General features: G+C 38.4%; 1 protein-coding gene and 1 long non-coding RNA gene across 2 annotated transcripts in view; one reads left to right on the top strand and one right to left on the bottom strand.

The window, feature by feature from the left end:
* The first annotated feature begins 6203 nt into the window (after positions 1–6203).
* On the top strand, positions 6204–12909 carry pi15a (peptidase inhibitor 15a). The gene is made up of 6 exons (XM_077624813.1): positions 6204–6265; positions 6351–6659; positions 8144–8262; positions 10917–11049; positions 11207–11322; positions 11985–12909. Exons 2-6 carry the CDS (start codon positions 6387–6389, stop codon positions 12118–12120), a joined length of 777 nt encoding a protein of 258 aa, XP_077480939.1. The 5' UTR covers positions 6204–6265; positions 6351–6386; the 3' UTR covers positions 12121–12909.
* LOC144092051 (uncharacterized) overlaps positions 10115–22039 on the bottom strand; it is a 90850-nt gene continuing 78925 nt past the window's right edge. The window contains exon 3 of the long non-coding RNA XR_013305962.1: positions 10115–10254. This is a non-coding gene — a long non-coding RNA (uncharacterized LOC144092051). The remainder of the gene's footprint in view (positions 10255–22039) is intronic.

Here is a 22039-nt window from a genome sequence, read left to right as displayed (position 1 = left end):
GGGTTGGTTCGCAGGCCGCTTTAACGTCAACTTGATTTCACGTGGGCCGGACCATTTTAGATATAATATTTATAATGTTTTAAATAAATGGATTAAAAGAACTGGATTAAAATCCCTGAATATGCAGTTTTTTATAGATCTAAAACAATGTTTATTTTAGTTTTTTTTAAATATATTTTTAGATTTTACAAAATGATTTTTGAACTAAAAACACAGAAAAAATTCATTAAAAAATTACAATTATTGATTTAAAAGGGGGAAATCGGGAAATTTAATATACAGCTATACTCTTCATTTTAATTTGATCCTAAAAAAGAAAGTCGGCACTCATGATTTACTTTCCCGGGCCACACAAAATGATGCGGCGGGCCAGATTTGGCCCTGGGGCCGCCACTTTGACACATGTGGTCTAAAGAATGAATAAAAATGGTTATAGTGCAGTGCAGTGAATGTGTATGTTGCAACTTGTAGCCAAAACAAAGATGGAGGATTAGTGTGTTGTTGTTCCTGTACTTGTATTTTTTGTGTGTTTTGTTAGTGTCCAATATGAAACTATGTTTCAAAGTTTACAAAGTATAAATTGTAAACCAAATTGTAAAGACACTCTGGGGCAAACCGTTTTTGTATATTTGCATGGTTTTCCTTTATGACAAAGAAATGCAGGCCTGGCATATGTATTACTGTATTCTCAATTATTTTTGCAGGCCCACATGACTACATAACTGATTTCTTTTCATAGTCTTCTGAGGGACATAAATTATGTACCACAAGAAAAAAAAATGACCATACAAAAAGTTCTCAGTTTATGTTGAGGAACCAGATTGAACAGCTTGGTTAGTTTATGTAAAACTGTTTTGTATTTGATTGTTCTTCGTGTATTTACAGCCTCGAGTGTTTTCTTTGGAAAACATGGAGTCTAGAACTATTGAGTAGATATTTGGTCATGTGTTTTGGGTTATTCTGAGAGATCGTCCAATTGAAAGCACCGCACTATTTACCAACTGGCATTGTAAACATGATAGCAAAACTAACAGTGATTGTGCATAATCCCTGTCGTGTATGCAGTCAAAACAGAGCAGGAATTTAATTGCAAAATAAGTTGAAAGTCAGTGAGGGCACCCTTTGATCCAATTTATTGTAACAACCATCTGTGCTTATTTCTCTTGAGACAAGGGTGGGGTAATGACCAAAGGTCTAAACTTTCAAAGTAGAATTTATTTTCATCAATAAAGCTTCAAGAGTGCCAAAAAGGGAATTTGTATAAGAGATTTGACATTCTGCAAAGTCATTATTCAGCAGCTTTATATGGAATGCGACTTGAAGTTAAAAGGCCAGGCTTTCCACTAAAAGCATGTTACCAATTATTTTTGTCCCATCGCCAGGACAAATCAACTGATGACATCAAAACTACCCCAAGGCGTCCAACTGCCTCTCCTCATGAAATATATTTCATTTCTTTTTTTTGTACAATCCATTCAATCTTTAATCTCTTTTTAGACATGAACTTTTGATAAAGCTGTTATTGCATTGTGCAGGTCTCCCCAAAGCGTTTTGGGGCCCGCTAGTGAATATTCACTGTGCAGTACCGTATTTTCACGACTATAAGGCGCACTTAAAAGTCTTAAATGTTCTCCAAAATAGACAGGGCGCCTTATAATCCAGTGTGCTTTATATATGGAAAAAAAATTGTCATTCGTTGAGGGTGCGCCTTATAATGCGGTGCGCCTTATAGTCGGGAAAATACAGTAACTTCTTTCTCTAACACTTAGCATCACATGAACCTAATAAATTAAAACCATTGAAAAATAACATTGAGTCACATTACCGTATTTTCACGACTATAAGGCGCACATAAGTCTTAAATTTTCTCCAAAATAGACAGGACACCTTATAATCCAGTGCGCTTTATATATGGACCAATACTAAAATTGTTATCACGATAGAATAAAATGAATCAGTTGATAGGGTACACCGACTCTATTATTTTCCCATAGACAAAGTACTGCCCAGTGACTGCTGGGATATGTAGTATTTCTTTTGTCAATACACCCAATGGATTGTGGCCTGTATATATCGACATCAATACAGCTTGACGAAGCATGGAAAGCACCGTTGGAAAAGTTACGCTAGCTACCAGCTAGCTACTATTTGCGAATGGATTGTGGCCGCCTGGATGAACGTATAAAACTCAGCGTTTTCGATGACTAATTTGGACAATTGTTCAATTCGGACACAGAAAATTAGGACTTTGATAGATTTGTGGGTGATGATGACGTGAGTAAGTTGTAAAATGGCTAAATAAAGTACAACCAAACTCAGTTTTGCTTCTGTTGCCTTTTTAAAAACGTGTTTTTAGCGTGTGGGTGTAGCGTGCAAGAACTATATATCCCAGCAGTCACTGCACGCCGGAAACCGGAAAAAGAATCTGGGGCTGCTTCCGGTAGCCAGCGCTATTGCGGTTAGATATTCATATATAAAATATATGCGTCTAAAAAAACGGTGCATCTTTTGTGTGTTTAAAATACAGAAATAGCACTCGTTACTGACACTGCGGCTAAAAATACGATGCACCATATAGTCGTGAAAATACGGTAGTTGTATTTTTTATCCTCATGCAGCCTGTTTTCCCCCCATGTGCTGCTATTAACGCCAACAAAGTAGCAATAACAGTGGGTGGAGGGCAAGCTTTTGCCAAATGTGCGCTTTGATCGTGCAGGAAGAGCACACACGAGATTTAGCTACTGGAATTGGATGTTCAACCTTTACTTACATTTTTACTCCTGAAAATATTAGTAAGTTTTACCCCCCCTTATTAAGCTCTCTTAAACTTTTTGCATAGAGTCCATCTTGGCATGCAAACTGGACTTTAAACGCCTCCATAAAGAGGAGAACGCATGCATTGAATGACTAATTGTCGTTAAATAAATGTTCCAAATGGGGAGAAAAAGGCTTTTTAAAACAAAGTGAACCACAGACCGGCACATACCCTGAAGAACACCAACATTCCCGTCTGATAATTTAATAATGAGGCTTGCAACAAAGTCATTGAGTTCACTGTGAATGCGGGGGCCGGCAACTGGAAAGGGAGACAGCATCATTTGGGGCCTTAAAGAGGCATCACGTGAAAAAGTGTGTATATCAGTGCGTGTGTGTGTGTGTATACTCAGGAGTAGGCGAAATAAGTATCTTGAATTTCCATTCATTTGTTTGGTCCCCAGCCTGCAGCTAAAATACATTACAATAATCTAATTATGTGGGCGATGAAAGAGGTTAGATTGTGGTCAGTGGACGAAAATACAGTATTGATATCATGTGTGAGGATTATTCCAAATACTTTGCAGATGTAATAATGCACTGTGACCACGATACTGAGACTACAATCTGTTTAAATATTTGTTAAAAAAAACTGGCTTTGTTGCTGAACCAGCAAAAAATACTTCCTAAAGTTATCAATTTTCAAATGTGAATTTAGAGGAATAGTTCCTTGTTGGCAGTGGTGTCAAATTGCACTCCATTGGTGTTTTTAATATTTTGGCGACCAAGGGAAATTTGTATCTTGTGAACTTTCAACACATTTTAGATGGGATGTCATTCTACATCAATACGCTACGTGATCAGACACTACGATTGAAAAGTTTCACAGAAATGGAAGGTGGGAGACACATTACCAAGTAGAAACCAAATGCATGTAAAAAAAATTGTGAAAACATACAACTACAGTAATCCCTCGAATATCGCAGTTAATGTAAACCAGATATGGCCGCGATAATCGAACAATCGTGAAGTAGGATCACCCCTGCTATAACTACCTTTTTCTTCTTCTTTCTTCAGTCCTGAGTCCTAGTAGCAAAAGTAGCTTCCGCTTACGAGTTCCAACGTGGATTTTCAAATTTTTATGAACTGCAAAAGAAAAGAAAAAAATAATTAATAGCAGAAAAAAATCAAAGAAGTGAAGTCGCGATAATCGAGCAAAGACTATGTATATATGTATGGTATTGGTACACGTACACCACTTTCCTTTTTCTTTATATATATATATATATATATATATATATATATATATATATATATATATATAGTGCACATTTAAGACTTAAGTGCGCATTATAGTATATATATATATATATATATATATATATATATATATTTGTTTTGTTTGTTTTTTCCTTGTGATTTAAGAAAGTTGTAAGAAATTCTAAAGTTTTGTTTTGCCCTCCCCACTATCTATTCTTGAGCAATTTGCCATTTGACCCTGGCTAGTTCTGCCATCTTGGCTCCGATGTCATTCAAAATCACATTCCTTCCAAAAAATACAAACCACATTTCTGCAATATTAACAACTTAGTTGAGAATCATGGTTGATGGAGTGCATAAAATCATGACTGTGAGAAAAAGGGAAAATCAAAGTGTAACAACAAATGTATCCAATAAAGGCTACCATATACAAAAAATTGCAACTGGGAGCTGAAATCTAGACCTGTAAGAAGTGATAGCTCCGCACCTGAAAAGTTCATCACTTTTAAGAAAATTAGGCAGGAAAAGAGAGCAGAAGAGGAGGGGGGAGACGGGAGAGAAGCAGGAAATTTCTTCCTGCGTCACGTTGCTTTATAATGCGCTCAGCAGCTGCCAATGAAAATGATGACCCACAGAAGTGTTATTTCTTTCCCCCTTGCTCTCGGCATTTTGCCCTGGAAAACCTCACAGGCTTAGCCCCACGAAGAACAAGTGTAATCTATGAAACACTGAAGTCAAAAGTCACCAATTCAGGGATTTATCCAACTTTTGAAAGTCACTACACCCGAACAGTTGAAATGAGAGCCAAAGGAAGAATTATGGGAAGTAGTGATGCCAAAGGTAAAGCTCAGCCTTGACACCCCTACTGTATATATCATACAAAATAAACAGTATATATTAAACAGCCTAAATATGTATGTATTAACAGTAAATCACTAGATTAACATTGTTACAGTGATGGCTTTAGTTTTAATCCCCAGCACAAACAAAAAACAACAAACCGTGCTTTTATATATATATATATATATACATACATATATACATATATATATATGTTTATATATGTATATATATGTATATATATATATATATATGTATATATATATATATATATATATATGTATATATGTATATGTATATATATGTATATATATACACACATACATGTATAATAATGTGTGTTTATGTGTTAGCGCACATGTGTCAAAGTGGCGGCCCAGGGGCCAAATCTGGCCCGCCGCATTACTTTGTGTGGCCCGGGAAAGTAAATCATGAGTGCCGACTTTCTGTTTTAGGATCAAATTAAAATGAAGAGTATAAATGTATATTAAATTTCTTGATTTTCCCCTTTTTAAATCAATAATTGTAAATTTGTAATCTTTTTTTTCAGTTTTTAGTTCAAAAATCATTTTGTAAAATCTAAAAATATATAAAAAAGCTAAAATAAACATTTTAGATCTATAAAAAACTGAATATTCAGGGCTTTTAATCCAGTTCTTTTAATCCATTTATAAAAAAAATATCTAAATATTATATCTAAAATGGTCCGGCCCACGTGAAATCAAGTTGACGTTAAAGCGGCCCGCGAACCAACCCGAGTCTGACACCCTTGTGTTAGCGCATCGTCCTCACAGTTCTAGGGTCCTGCGTTTAAAACCCAGATTGGTCCTCTGTGTGGAGTTTGTATGTTTTCCCTGGGCTTGCTTGGGCTTGGGTTTTCTCCCGGTTCTCCAGTTTCCTCCCACATTTCCAAAGCATGCAGTGGAGGCTGATTGGACACTCGAAATTGCCCCTAGGTATGAGTGTGAGCGTGAATGGTTGTCCGTCTCATTGTGCCCTGCGATTGGCTGGCCACCATTTCAGGGTGTCCACCGCCTGGGGCCCGTAGTTAGCTGGGATAGGCTCAAGCACTCCCGCGAAGCTAAGCGGTTCAGAAAATAAATGACTGAATGAATGAATGAATATATATATATATAAAGTGGATTCTCCTTTCTGTATATATAAAAGACGTTCTTAGTAAGACACTTGCAAAAATATAATACGGAATATATGTATAATATGTATTCCAGGTGATCTATCGGAGGAGGAGAGGGTGGACCTCTACCTCCTCGTGCACTTCCTGAGTCGACCACTGGCTCGACTATATAAAAACCCACAGAGAGCAACTTCTCACGAAGACTAGTCAGGAACAGCAGACACTGTGCGCAAGTACAACTTCAGTTCTTCTCTCCATCTCTCATTTAGTTGCAAGGTAAGAACCTCCACCTTTGCGCAACTTTTATGAGCCAACAGAGAAAAGCGCTAAGCGGAAAAACAATAATTCACTTTGATTGCAGATTCACTCACTCCACGGAGGATTTCTCATCGGCAAAATGCAGCCTGACTTCCTGGCGTTCATCTTCCTTTGCGCAAATTGTGGGACAATTGCACTGGCTGTCACCGTCACCGCTGCGCCCCCCGCCGCGCCCCCCGCTGAGCCCACCGCGGCCAATTTCAGCAGCCTGGACGCAGGGATGGATGGCGCGTCTTCTTCAAAAAGCAGGAGGAAGCGTTACATTAGTCAGACCGACATGACGGCCATTCTTGATTACCACAATAAAGTGAGGGGCAAGGTGTTCCCCCCGGCGTCTAACATGGAATATATGGTGAGTTTCAAATAGATTCCGATGCAGCTCAATGCTTGATAAAATGCGTAAACCGTGTAATGTATTCTCAATATAATTGAATTGAGTGGAAAATTTTGCCCCCTAATTGCTATCCAGAGTAACTTTTGTTTATGTGTACCAGTGGCTTATCAATTTTTCGTCCACACCCACAATATGATATTGCTTGTCTTATTAAATGATAGCAACTAATATTGATTGAGTTACCTCTGAGCAAGTTGCTTATTTATTTAATGTGATATCAGGATTTCTCTTAGAGATCCTTTGGTAGTATCATTACCTTATTAAAAGGATGCCTATAATAGGGGTGGCGAACATACAGCTCTTTGCTTCTTATCATATTTTGTATATACTGTGGCTTTTTGCCTTTTTTCATTTGTCGCTTATTTTTATTCTCTCTTAAAAAATCTCAATTTTTTAGGGCACATTAAATACAATAAATTATTTTTTTCTAAATTAATTGAGTAGATTGGATCTTTTTACACTGCTTCTGACGAAATGTGTGTTTTTTTGACTCTCAGTTTAAAATTTTGGCTGTTCGTCAAACTTTTTCACCACCTCTGGCTTGGAAAATATTGTTTATTTTATTGTAATTCATTCATTCCTTTTCTGAACCACTTATCCCTACAAGGATCGCGGGGTGGGCTGCGGGGGTGCTGGAGCTAACTATGGCCACCAGGCGGAGGACCCCTTGAATCAGTGGCCAGCCAATCGCAGGGCATGGGGAGATGGACAACCATTCCTAGGGGCAATTTAGAGTATTCAACCAGCCTATTCTGCATGTTTTTGGGATTTGGGACGAAATCGGAGAAAACCCACCCAAGCCCGGGGGAGAACATTCAAATTCCAGACAGGGGGACCGACCTGGGATTGAACCCACGACCCCGGAACTGTAGGGCCGAAGTGCTAACCACTGCCCTTCATTGTAATTAAAAACTAAATTTTTATTACTATCCATATTTTCCACATTGATTCCGCATTAGATTGACGCATGTGCTGCTCAAATGACCAAGTACTACTCCATATGATTGCATCTGACCTGTGGTTTTAAACTCATTCACTGACATTTTTGTACGGGGTTAAAATATCATTGGATTAAAAAAGAGTCAGTGAATTGAAATGAATGCCTTTAATGTCATTGTACAAGTACAATGAGATTTAAAGCTTCGCAATTAAGTGCATTAAGTGAAGCATAAAATGATTCATATTAGTGTATGGGTATCTAATAAGTCTTAATATTGGGAAACTGGCCATTTTTTCTTCAGTGCTGAGAAGAAAATTTTATTTGGATCAAAGAGTTCCACGACAGCTGCCAGTTTGATCTCTCTTATGTAACCATTGTGATGGATGTCTTATCTCACATGAGTGCTGAATTGCTTCTAGATGGAGCGGATCTTGGGTGCATATTTTACTGTACATGACTTGACTAATGGTTGTTTCCATGCACCCTCCATGTGTGTGTCTAGGTATGGGATGATAGTCTGGCCAAGTCAGCTGAGAACTGGGCCCACGCCTGCATGTGGGAACACGGTCCGTCTAACCTCCTCCGGTTTCTGGGTCAGAACCTCTCCGTCAGGACAGGACGGTAGGTGAACTTTGAACCCCTAAGCGCAGCTTCACCTCCCAAATCCTTGTCTTACTCCCTCTGGATGACATCTGCTGCAGCACTCTCAGCAGGGATGACGCTCCCTTACAGTCACGGTCGTTGCTTTGCAGGCCCCTTTCCTTTTTCTTCCCCTTGCATAGTGACCTGGTGCCTGCTCAAGGAATGCTCGTGTGACCCTTCACATAAACAAAAGCTATGTTTTCTTGTTTGACCCATGAGGACAAAGAAGCATCCCTTCAGTCGTTCTAAACTTTCCATGTGAAACATCATTCATGATGTGCTATGTGTTATTTATTGAGAAATAGTGACGCTCAGGGGAGGAAGGCTTAGAAGTACTTTTCATACAAATGAACTCATTTATGCTCACAAGGGTCGCAAAGGTGCTGGAGGCTATCCCAGCCAACTACAAGCACTAGGCAGGGTAAAGCCTGAATTGATTGCCAGCCCATCGCAGTTTTATACAAACATTTACAGTAATTATAACGTAGGTTAGTAATAGACTACTTCATGTTTCACAGATCACTCTAGACCAGGGGTGTCAGACTCGGTTGGTTCGCGGGCCGCTTTAACGTCAACTCGATTTCATGTGGGCCGGACCATTTTAGATATAATATTTAGATTTAAAAAAATAAATGCTTTAAAAGAACTGGATGAAAATCCCTGAATATTCAGTTTGTCATAGATCTAAAACAATGTTTATTTTAGTTTTTTTAATATATTTTTAGATTTTACAAAATGATTTTTGAACTAAAAACACAGAAAATATGGATTAAAAAAATAGCAATTATCAATTTAAAAGGGGGAAAATCAGGAAAGGTAATATACATCTATACTCTTCATTTTAATTTGATCCTAAAAAAGAAAGTCAGCACTCATGATTTACTTTCCCGGGCCAAACAAAATGATGCGGCGGGCCAGATTTGGCCCCGGGGCCACCATTTTGACACATGTGCTCTAGACTTAAAACCCAAATATTTGGATGGTGAACTGCCAAGGAAAATAGAATCTTTGTTATTGCTATGTGAACCCAGAACGTCTACTTAAGGAGTTGTCTAACTTTTTGTTACAAGAACCCCTTAATCAATATAATTTATATTAACCTTTCATAATCCATTTAATACAGTAGTGTAGTAAAACTTAAGAGGTATTACTGATCCAATTGTAAAATTATGAGGGGAAAAAGAGGGGATAAGCTCCGATCCTTCCATTTTAAGTATAATGACAGGGTAGCAATTTAGTTTGTTGCCTCAACAACAAGGACAAAAACAAAGTGAGTGACCTTTTGAGCCCTTCCCCAAGAGTCTAAAATTCATCCAAACCGCGCATCTTCGTAAGGGATAAGGGGGTTGCCGGGTCCTATCCCAGCAGACTTCGGGCAAAAGGTAGACTAGACCCTGGTCGTCAGTCAGACGGAGAGTTAAATGACCATTCGCACTTACAGGTATACAATCACAAGCAGGAATAGAGCCCGCACCGAAGTAAGGCGTATGTACTACTACACCATCAGACGGTGTCTAAAAATGTTCCAAAATATATTTTTTCCAAAATAGAACAAAATGTAAGATGTTGAACTTTTTTAAATGTTGCAATTGGAGATATTTAATTAAGTGTTATTTATATGATTATTTACTTGATCAAAAATCCCTGTAATAACCAAATTAACATCACCATTCATAAACAGCCACCTGTGAGGGCAGCCAAACAGTGTGTTCACACCCAGTTTGGGCATACAAGTTTAACTAGAAAAGAGTTCCCTATGATTACAAAGAAGAAGAAAAAAATCCACTTTACCTTGCCTGCTTAGTTTGCAGTCGACAGTCCTCTTAAAATTCTCGTAGTCATTAATAAACTTGAGGAAAACCGCTGTTAGCAGCTTCATTGTCGCACACTGGATTTCTCTTCTTCCAGTATTTAATTTGTTCTTCTGTAGTGGCACCAACGGTCTTGCTTTGTGATAAAAGCCACATAGTTCTGAAATAGAATAGAATAGAATAAAGTGAGCGGATTGTAGTCCGAAAAATACAATCTAAAGATCGAAACATTGACTAATCCTTGTTGAAGCAGTTGCAAAAACGTTTGATGCTTACTGAAATGTGATTTTCTATGCCACGTGTCAAAGTGGCGGCCCGGGGGCCAAATCTGGCCCGCCGCATCATTTTGTGTGGCCCGGGAAAGTAAATCATGAGTGCCGACTTTCTGTTTTAGGATCAAATTAAAATGAAGAGAATAGATATATATTAAATTTCATGATTTTCTCCCTTTTAAATCAATAATTGTAATTTTTTAATCCATTTTTTCTTTGTTTTTAGTTCAAAAATCATTTTGTAAAATCTAAAAATATATTTTAAAAAGCTAAAATAAATATTGTTTTAGATCTATAAAAAAACTGAATATTCAGGGCTTTTAATCCAGTTCTTTTAATCCATTTATAAAAAAAAATCTAAATATATCTAAAATGGTCCGGCCCACGTGAAATCAAGTTGACGTTAAAGCGGCCCGCGAACCAACCCGAGTCTGACACCCTTGTTCTATGCTATCTTGCATGAAAATGCTTTGAAAGATGTGCAGATTTACTGGTATTCTGCATGTTTATTGTACTCTTGTCTAATATTCTGATGCTATTGTCTCCACAGTTATCGTTCCATCCTTCAGCTTGTGAAGCCATGGTACGATGAGGTCAAAGATTACTCCTTTCCTTACCCCCGCGACTGCAACCCTCGTTGCCCCCTCAGATGCTACGGTCCCATGTGCACTCATTATACACAGGTGGGCACACTAAGCATGAGACCTTTTCCATATTCCGAATTGAACCATGTTGTGTCAATCTGTTTATCCTGTTGACATTTTATTTCTCGGGGGAATTATTGTCACTCAACAGAAAATAAAACGGTACTAAATAACAATGGTTGTGTCTGTTTTGCAGATGGTCTGGGCAACCTCCAACAAAGTGGGTTGTGCCATTCACACATGCCACAATATGAACGTTTGGGGTTCCATTTGGAAGCGAGCGACATATTTAGTCTGCAACTACTCGCCTAAGTAAGTAGCTCTCATAGTTTCAAGTCGTTACATAGCATTTACACAAATGAACCCTCTAACCTAACGCTCTGACGTTGGCCTGGTGACGACGGCTGTAATCCAGTTGTTCAGTTGCGCCACTGTGAAATGCCACCCATGTTGCCCTCGGGTTTCAGATAACCTCAATACAAGCCTGTGAACAGGTACCGCACAGCTAAATCTCTTGAGAAGTAAAGAAAAAAGCCCGGGGGCAAATTAAAGCCAATTTGGATTCACGAGCAATTTTATTTAATCCCATTGGTCCAAAATATATGTACATGACGTACTTGTTTAATTGGCGAGAGTCAACATGACCTGGCTTTGAGTTCTGCCCCTGTCATTGTGTATTAGCTCTTTTCATCACTAAAGTCTGCCTCAGATACCACAGCAATTTGGCTGTCAGATTTTTGGAAATGCATCCAACTGAGTTACGGTGTATTTTGAGTTATGAGATTACGTATGCTGAACACAAATCTTGCATTTTTTTAGTGTGTTCATAGCAGTACCTAAAACTATTTGCCAAAAATGGAAAATAGGGAGCAGCCATACTTCTATGATAGACAGAAATCGTGCTTCCACATTCCTGGACTTATTTCAGCACACTTTTCAGAGTCTATTCAACTCCCTCCTGTTTTGTCTTTCAGGGGAAACTGGATTGGAGAGGCTCCCTACAAAGTCGGGGTCCCCTGCTCCGCCTGTCCCCCCAGTTATGGCGGCTCATGCAACAACAACATGTGCTTCCCCGCCATGAAGACAAACTACCTGCACTGGTTCAAATAAACACGGCTCTCTCCAGCCACTCGACAATAGAGACATATCATGTCTAAAGGAGTTAGGATTTGCACAACCAGCCTATTTTGTATATATGGCTTATTTAAAGACACAAAGACATTTTGAAGGCAGCAGACAATTTTGACGATTTGTACATACATTGTAAATTAATGTCACTTTTTTTGGTGCTTGGCGTGCCTGTTTGTTTTTCTAATTTATATGTAGAATGGGTCCTCAAAAATACATGTGGTGCTCCATACGTTTTACCATTCACAATGTAGCAATTATGGTCATAAGATTATGATAGCTGCTCATGCATGTTCACTTTGGTGCTATATGGGCATCACACCTCGATGTTGTGTGCTCTGTCTCTTGTCGGAATGTCGGAATATAACCTTCAAAGAGACGCCAACACAGCAACCCCAGACACATCCTCTGGCATCTATTTTTGGCCTATGAGGTTTTGGCAAAAGTGCACTTATTCACAAAGTTCAATTTTACAATATTAAAATGAAGATTACAAAGAAACTTTAAGAGCCAACAAATGTTGATGATGCAAGCACTTCCATGTTTTTCCCCTGAATGCATTTCTTCCATTTGCAGTTTAAAGCTGCCCTAATTGATCACTTTTAGCCTTTTGTTTAGAAACAATGTTTGTAAAGCACAACATATTGGAGATGTTATCTACCGTATTTTCACGACTATAAGGCACACTTAAGTCTTTTTCTCCAAAATAGACAGGCCGCCTTATAATCCAGTGTGCCTTATATATGGAAAACAATTTAAATGTGTCATTCATTGCGGGTGCGCCTTATAATGCGGTGCGCCTTATAGTCGTGAAAATACGGTACTTGATAATTCCATGTGTAATACAATACTGTACATTGGTATATTTAATACCCATTTGTTTTGATTCTTTAGAAATATAGACTTGTTTGTGACGCTGTTTTGGAGAGAAACACTCAAGTGCACCTTAATTGTTTGTAAATGTCCAAAATACCAAGAATATTGTTTTTTTGTATGTGTACATAATCATTTTACCTTGAATATCCAAAAAGTACAATTAATGTATAAGTTATTCATTTTTATATTGGAAAATATTTTACTGGTATTCATTTTTTTTGTATTGTTTTATGAAAGCATTGTAAATATAAGCAAAACAATGAAACATTTTGCAGTTCAATAGGAATCAAGCACTAGCACAATATTGACAAATCCATATATTTTGCCGAACACCTCAGAAACAGTAAGCATTGCTTCGACTGAAGTAAAGCAGGAAATTTTGCGCACTGATGATTTTTTTTAATGTACTGCTTCTTTTCCTTTTGAATTTTTAAATAAAACGGTCAGAGAATTTGTCCAAGAGTGTGGTCATAACCATTGAAAAGAAATTGAATTAATTGTACTCATTGGAAATGGAATACAATTCAATAAAATGCATACATATAACTTTTATTATCATTTTTAACATGAATAGCAATAATGAACAGCATGGCATAGCCTATGAAAGTCCACATTTTTATATATTAGTCTCATTAACCGCACTTTTACAAGAACCAGATGTTATGTTACAAAATGTAGAAAGCGACTTACGAACACACTTGTAGAACACAGCTTGCTATGAGTTCAATTTAGACTTTTACGTGTGCCCTACATGTGTGTGTGTGTGTGTGAAAATATGTGCCGCATTGCATTTGTACGGTTTTTAATCGCTTAATAAGGGGAATTGCAATCATTAATAAGCGGAGCATTTAGCCGAGTTGGACAGGTAAGTAAGGGAGAATCTTGAAATGGATAGTGGTTGTTGTGAGACAGCAAATTGAATTGAACTGAATGTTTTATTGTCATTTTAATGAGATAGAATGAGAGCGATTAAATGAGAGCCCACTAGAGGGTAGCAATGTTCTAAAGTGAGAATAAATGCATCCGCGACAATATTTTCTAAGTAAAATAACGGATAAGGAAATGCATTTACTCTTTAGGGGATTCCGTAACTTATATATTTTTTGTATCTAGAGTCACTCATTTGCATATAAAAAAAAATTGAAAACTGAAAATTTCATACCTAGAGGCATTCGTAAGTAGAGGTATGACTGTACTTTATTTTTAAATACAATTCCGTTTTTGGGCGTCACAGTTGTAATATTCACATGTTTATTGTTTATCCTGACAGCAATAGTTCAATCCCATTTTGATCCCATTCCAAACGTAATACAGACACCTGCCACCTCCAGAAGTTCTCTGACGACACCGCTATTGTTGGACGAGTGACGGACGGGAACGACCTGGAGTACAGGGGAGTCATCACAGCCTTTGTTGACTGGTGTAGGCAAAACCACCTCTACATCAACACCAGTAAGACAAAGGAAATGATCATCGATTTTCGGAGGAATCCTCAACAGACCACTCAGGTGAACATCCAGGGTACAGACATTGAAATCGTGGAGAATTTTAAGTACCTGGGTGTTCACCTCAACAACAAACTAGATTGGTCCACAAACATAGATGCCCTGTACAAAAGGGGCCAGAGCCGCCTCTACCTACTGAGGAGTCTACGGTTCTTTGGAGTGTGCAGGACACTGCTGAGGACTTTCTACGACACTGTGGTGGTATCTACAGTGTTTTATGCAGTGCTCTGTTGGGGATGCGGGAGCACGGAGAGGGACAGGAACAGGCTGAATAAGCTGGTCAGGAGGGCCAGCTCTGTTCTGGGCTGTCCTCTGGACTCTGTGGAGGAAGTGGGAGAGCGGAGAATGCTGACCAGGATGATGTCCATCATGGACAGCACCTCCCACCCCCTGCATGAGTCTGTGGAGTCCCTCCGAAGCTCCTTTAGCAATAGACTGCGGCACCCTCATTGCAGGAAGGAGCGCTTCCGCAGATCCTTCCTCCCATCAGCTGTCAGGCTCTTTAACAAAAAATGGCTGAGTGTTAAGACCTACCGTATGCATGCATGTACATTTATGTGTATGTATGTATATATGTGCTAAGCAACACGCTTATTTATTTATATATTTATTCATGTATTTATTTCTTGACCTACTTATTACCTATCTATTTATGTCTAAAATGCCTTTCCTATTCCTTCATCCTCACCCTCTTGCTACTGTGACAAAAAAATTTCCCGAATACGGGATGAATAAAGTTATCCAATCCAATCCAATCCAATTTTGTGTCCAGTGGTGATGCCTAAGTTTCTACTCGAATGACAAAAAAAGAAAAGGAAGAAATATACAACAAAGGATATTATGGAACCAGTTAACTTATTTTCATTATAAGGAAATCCCGGAACGAATCATGTACGAACGATGCGGTTTTACTGGATCAATATCACCTTTTTTACGAGTCCAACATCTGAAGCTCGAGGAAAACAAGGCTAAGCGAAGACAGCGGGAGGTTTAAGTGACCCCTTGTCTGATTCTGTCCAGTGAAAGCTTTGACCTTGAAACAGTGGAAGGTGAAATGACAGACATCGCATGGAGCGAGAATTTCAATCAGCTCCAGACAAAGCAAAGCCCCACCCAAATAGGGACAGGTTTTTAAAAGCATCATTTTTAAGTGTACCTGAAGACAATGATGTGGAAAACTGCAGGTTTATCTCAACATGTAAGGATGATTTAATATATTTTGCAGATGTTTCTGCTTTTTATTTCTTCGGGATTGCAAGGCATGTGTCTGGGTTAGCCTCGAAGTTGGCTCTGATGTCACCAGACGATCAAACAAACAAACAACACAGCGAAATGTTTGATTCATTTGCCAAGCACGTGTGAGTCCAGGGGCTCAATTGCCATCTGTTCAGGTTGGAATGCAGTACAGTGCAATGCAAAACTTTGCATCGTGTGAGGGAGTCCAACCATTTCCTGCACTTTAATATGAGACTGACAATGCCTGGAATCTAGTCAAGTATAGATTTCGAGGAATTGGCTGGTTTGCATTGGAAAGCTTTTCAGTGTGCGGAGCCAAACCAATGATTGATGGCTTTTTAATATGCACAATCAGGATTGAATGCTGCACAACTACAATGGATGTCTTATAGAGCTGTTTGAGCTCAAATGAGAGATCAACTAATTTGCACGATAATGAGCACTGACAATGGTGTTTTGTAGCAGATCACTTTCCAATAACATCGATTTGTTTCTTTAAATATTACTCGATTTTACAACCCTTTCAGGTTTGTGTATGGTCGGAAATTGTGGCTTTTTATTCATTTATTCGCTCACTGGAACTGCAATTTTTGCTTTTATTTTTTTAATCCTGAAAATTCCGACTTTTTGCAATGCATTTGCACCTCATATACAGTAATACCTTGACATACGAGTGTCCCAACACATGAGAAATTTGAGATACGAGGAAAAGTCTGAGCAAAAGTTTACCCTGAGATACGAGACAAACTTGACATACAAACATACGATGCGGCCGCTAGGTGGTCCTTTTCAAGATCCGCAGTGATATTCATGACGAGAGGGAGAGGATTCTTTTAATATGGATAAAAGAGAAACAGTTAGCGGAATCTGCGAGGACTTGAATGTAAAGCAAGCAGGTGAGAAAGGGGATACTTTGAACGCCAGCAGAAACCTTCAAAGCGAGTCGTGGCTGGTTCGATAACTTTAAAAAATGAACTGGGGATAAACTCGGTTGTGAGGCAAGGGGGAGGAGCAGCTTGTTCCGACTCCAAAGCCGCGGCGGAATACATTAACAACTTTTCCTCGGTTATAGCACAACAAGGTTACATTCATTTTAAGTGTGTGTAAAGTAAGCGATGTTCATTTAAGTTAAATTTAAAGTTTCGTAGTGTCACAAAAGTGCAGGGAACCAAACGTCTCTCCTCCGTCGTTAGCCGCTACCGTCTCATAGGTAAGAACTCCATACAATACTGTAAATATTGTCACATTTTATTGCCGATCATAACCACTAGATAGATATTTGTTACTTTGAGTGTGTAGGTGGTGAATAAGCACAATTAAAAACATGTTTTTCCATTGTAATATCCAATTTTTACGTGTTTTTTCAGAGGGTGGGAACGGATTCATTTGGATTTAGTTATTTTATTTGGGAAAAATTGATTTGAGATACGAGTAAATAGACACATGAGCTCCTCCGTCGTCAGCAAAGAATATCTTCATTTATTATTAACATCATTTTTGGATTAGAAACTATTACTTTTTTCCCCATGCTTTGAACCCTGCTTATAGTTTTGCACATTTTATATATAAAACAAACGTGTTTTCTGTAAATTGGGTGCAGTTCATAGAAAATGGTGCATTATGGTTAAAAAATGTGTTTTATTTTACAGGCAGCTAACAATTTAAGTTTATCTTCGTTGTCACCTTTATTTATGGGGATTCTATAGGTATGCTAGGTTCTTCCTGCATCCCAAAAATATGCATGGTAGGTTGCTGAACACTCCAAAGTCTCAGTAGGTGAGATTTTGTGTGAAAATATGTTTCTCTATATGCACACTCCAATTGGTTGGCATCCAGTTTAGGTTGTACCCTACCTCCTGCCCATAGTTGGCTGGAATATGCTCCACACAGTGTATTTACGCTCCACACTTGAATGTGGAGCAATGTTCCTGCATTCACATGATTGTGTTGACATACTATGTGCCACTTGAACCATATTTTGGGAACCTCCTACAATGTTGGCAAGTATGTCTTAGAGCCCTTTTGAGACTACTATAAATCTCTCAGAATGGTCCAGTTACCGGCTGGGGCACGATTTTGCCCTGTCGTTAGTTTCATTTATGACGAATAACCCAGACTTCAAACTAGGCGTAAAGAATTTAGAACAAAAAAAAAAATCACGTGCCCAAATCTTAGATGTCTATTTTTGTCCATTGACCTTGTTTGGTTAGGACATACTGGCTGAACATTTAGGAAAGAGTATGCAAGTAACACATGCATGTTGGAAACTGAAAATCAAATTTGGACCTGTGGTGGACATGTTTCTTGTCTGGATTTATCTTGGCAAATTTAGCTCAACAAACATTCTGGCAATAAATAAACAAATAATATTTTTGCAGATATTGAATTTTATGACTGGACTTGAAAAGATTACTTACCCCATTTTTAGATTGGATTGGATAACTTTATTCATCCCGTATTCGGGAAATTTCGTTGTCACAGTAGCAACAGGGTGAGAATGCAGATATAGGACTTATACCATTGTTGGTTATGAATGCCGCACTGTTAGATTCATTCATTCCCCCCCCCCACTTTATCCTCACAAGGGTCGTGGGGATTGCCGGCGCCTATCCCAGCGGACTTCGGGCACAAGGCGGGGGGCACCCTGAGTTGGTGGCCAACCAATTGCAGGGCACGAGGAGACAGCCAACCATTCATGCTCACGCTCATACCTAGAGGCAATTTAGAGCGTGACCGGACGTTTCGTCGAAAGACGTTTGGTCCCCGGACGTTTGGTCCCCGGACGTTTGGTCGACCGGATGTTTGGTAGAACGGGTTCGCATGCAGTTGATAGATTTTAACATTGGGTAATAGGGATTTAATGACTATTATTTAACATTGCGTGAATAGGGTTAGGGTTAAACAAATGAAAGTCTCGTGACGCAAACCTCGGGACTCGCGAACCCATTCTACCAAACGTCCGTTCTACCAAACGTCCGTTCTACCAAACGTCCGTTCTACCAAACGTCCGTTCTACCAAACGTCCGTTCTACCAAACGTCCGTTCTACCAAACGTCCGTTCTACCAAACGTCCGTTCTACCAAACGTCCGTTCTACCAAAGGTCCGTTCTACCAAACATCTTTCGACGAAACGTCCGAGTACCAAAAACTCTAAATGGTACTCGGACGTTTCGTGTTTAGTGTTCAACCAGCCAATTCATGTCTTTGGAATGTGGGAGGAAACTGGGGTACCTGGAGGAAACCCATCCAGGGCCGGGTGGTACATGCAAACTCCACACAGGTGGACCGACCTGGATTCAAACCCAGTACCCCAAAACTGTGAGGCTAACGCACTAAACACTCGGCCGACGGTCGACATACATATATATCTATACATGGCAAACCAAGCAAAAAAGGACAAAAGACCAACAAATAATTACACACTAATATAAAGTTCCAGGAAGATGTACTGAAACCCAAAATTCTGTTTCCAACTAGAACGTGACCTTTAAAGTCATAAGCAATCCATTTCGGATACTGGTTACCCCCAGGCCTCATACTATTGCAAGAATCTTAGTGATCCAACACAATGTGGTCAAAGGCGGAATAGAGAAGTATGAGATATCCTCGAGGGATTGGGATTGAGTTCTTTCTGCAAATTGTCAAAATCCACAATGGCCACATTGAAAAGTTTTTAACCATATGGATTCCATCAGAAGATTCTCAACTTGAGCTCAAAGATCACAAAACAAACAGAACCAATGGTCGCCCAATTGCCTCTTCACACTTGTTGTGTTGGACTAAGGACCCTGCCAGCCTGTTGACACTCGGGGGGCTAAGAAGAGATGTGGGCCAACATCATCATCATTCAGAACTGGGAAAGCAAGATGCCTTAATCAGATATGCTTCCCTCTTATTATTTTTGTCGGTTGAACAAGTTCATTAAAGATTTGATGATTCAAAAATGTGCAAACTATTAATGATGCACTGTAGTATAATTCAAAACTTTCTTATCTTTACTTAATGAAACCACAATAAAATAAAAATGAGAGAATGTATTTTTAAGGGAAACTTCATGGGAATTCAAAACATTACAATATTTTAAAACACTAGTTGTTTTAAGTACTTTTGAAAAATAAAGATTTGAATAGATATACATATCAGTCTTGTAATAACATTAAAATTTTAGTATATTGTTGATATTTTAAAGAACGCTGACACCTAGAGTTAATCTGATGTACACGCAGTTATTTAGTAAGTACGTACACAACCAGGGCCACTAAAACACAAACTAGATGGCGCCCCCACCTCACCCGATACTACAATTTCAAAATGTTTTTTAAGTTAAAAAATAAAAATAATCAAGCACACACAAACAACTGTATTATTGTTTGGATCTTCATCACATTTTCAACTATTAACATTGAAATAAGAGAAGAACCTTTCAAGTTGAGGCAAAATGTAACAAGTTGCACATTCTGAGGATACGGTATGCTCAGTTATTGTATTGTCATGATTTAAATTTGCGTACACTGAAACTATGACATCTTAGATGCATCAAACTACCGATAATGGCATTGCTATGCAGTATATAGAAAACAATTGTTGTTGGCAAAACCTTTGAGAAGACTGGAAGCATACAGTAACCCTACCAGGGCAATTAAAAAGAGAGCAGTAACTAAGTCAGAGTCAACATTTACAAAATTGCACAGTATTGAAAATGTAGATCATTCTAATTCTTCTTTATTTGAATTCATAAAATTGTCACCGACAGTACTCTGTCAACTTGTGCACTTGTATAATAATCTAAAAGTAGGACAAACTCTAGTGACTAGAGTCTAGTCAAATGTTCTTCTCATGTGTTACTTGTTTTTATTATTTTAACAATTACAAACCTACAATAACCAAACAGAATAGAAATATAATTCTGTGCAAGAAATGTGTACTACACATTAAAAAAAATGCGCAGTGTCAGACTCGGGTTGGTTCGTGGGTCGCATTAACGTCAACTCGATTTCATGTGGGCCGGACCATTTTAAATATATTTGATAGTTTTTTATAAATGGATTAAAAGAACTGGATTAAAAACCCTGAATATCCAGTTTTTATAGATCTAAAACAATGTTTACTTTAGCTTTTTTAAAAATATTTTTAGATTTTACAAAATGATTTTTGAACTAAAAACAGAAAAAAATGATTAAAAAATTACAATTATTGATTTAAAAGGGGGAAAATCAGGAAATTTAATATACATCTATACTCTTCATTTTAATTTGATCCTAAAACAGATAGTCTGCACTCATGATTTACTTTGCCGGGCCACACAAAATGATGCGGCGGCCCAGATTTGGCCCCCGGGCCGCCACTTTGACACATGTGGTTTATAATAATCTAAAAGTAGGACTAGACTCTAGTGTCTAGTCAAATGTTCTTCTCATGAGTTACTTGTTTTGATATAGTTATTATATTAACAATCACAAACCTACAATAACCAAACAGAATAGAAATATAATTCTGTGCAAGAAATGTGTACTACACAAAAATAAAATGCATATTTAGACATATCAGATAATGTACTACAGCCCATAGCTGCCTGGGATAAGCTCCAGGACCCCCTGTGACCCTTGTGAGGAATTCAGTGCCAAAAGAAACACTCATTTTGAGCAAATAGTAACATACTAAAAGGAACAATATTTTGACATCACATTCAAAATGTGTAATTACCACCATTTCATGACTTATCTTAGCATTGTGTGGACATTTTTTATGATATATGTCCCATAACTGTACAACCACATATTTTCACCACAAGGGGGTGGAGGCAACAAAGCCATGCCAAGTCTCTGCCACCCCTGCTGATATTGCCTTTTGTTCCAGATAACCTCGATGTCCTTTGCTCTCAAGCTCACCCCAATTCTGTTTCAAAGAGCGCTGAGAGTCTGACCCCAGTCCAAGTCAAACCATTACTTACAAAGAACTGTGGCAGATAAGGATGGCCAAATAAAGTGTTGCTGAATTTGTTGTGTCTGGCACTGACAATTCCTTCTGCAGGGTTCATTGGGTTGATGGAGAAGGGAGGGAATTTCGAAGCTAAACAAAGGCTGTGAGCATGCGATAAAACAAGCCTTGTTCATTTAAGCTATCCTTCAATATACTAAAGTGGAATTTTTCAAGCATAACACAAACCTTTCCAGTTAAACCCAAATAGAGCATCCGTTTAAAAACATTTGTCATTGTTTTTTTTGACAATCCACCAAATAAGATGCAAAGCATGAATGCTTCAAGCTGCTTGTCTTTGAAGTTCA

The sequence above is a fragment of the Stigmatopora argus genome, chromosome 17 (assembly GCF_051989625.1).
Source record: "Stigmatopora argus isolate UIUO_Sarg chromosome 17, RoL_Sarg_1.0, whole genome shotgun sequence".
Taxonomy (NCBI): Eukaryota; Metazoa; Chordata; class Actinopteri; order Syngnathiformes; family Syngnathidae; genus Stigmatopora; species Stigmatopora argus.
This window is presented reverse-complemented; position numbering and strand designations above follow the sequence as displayed.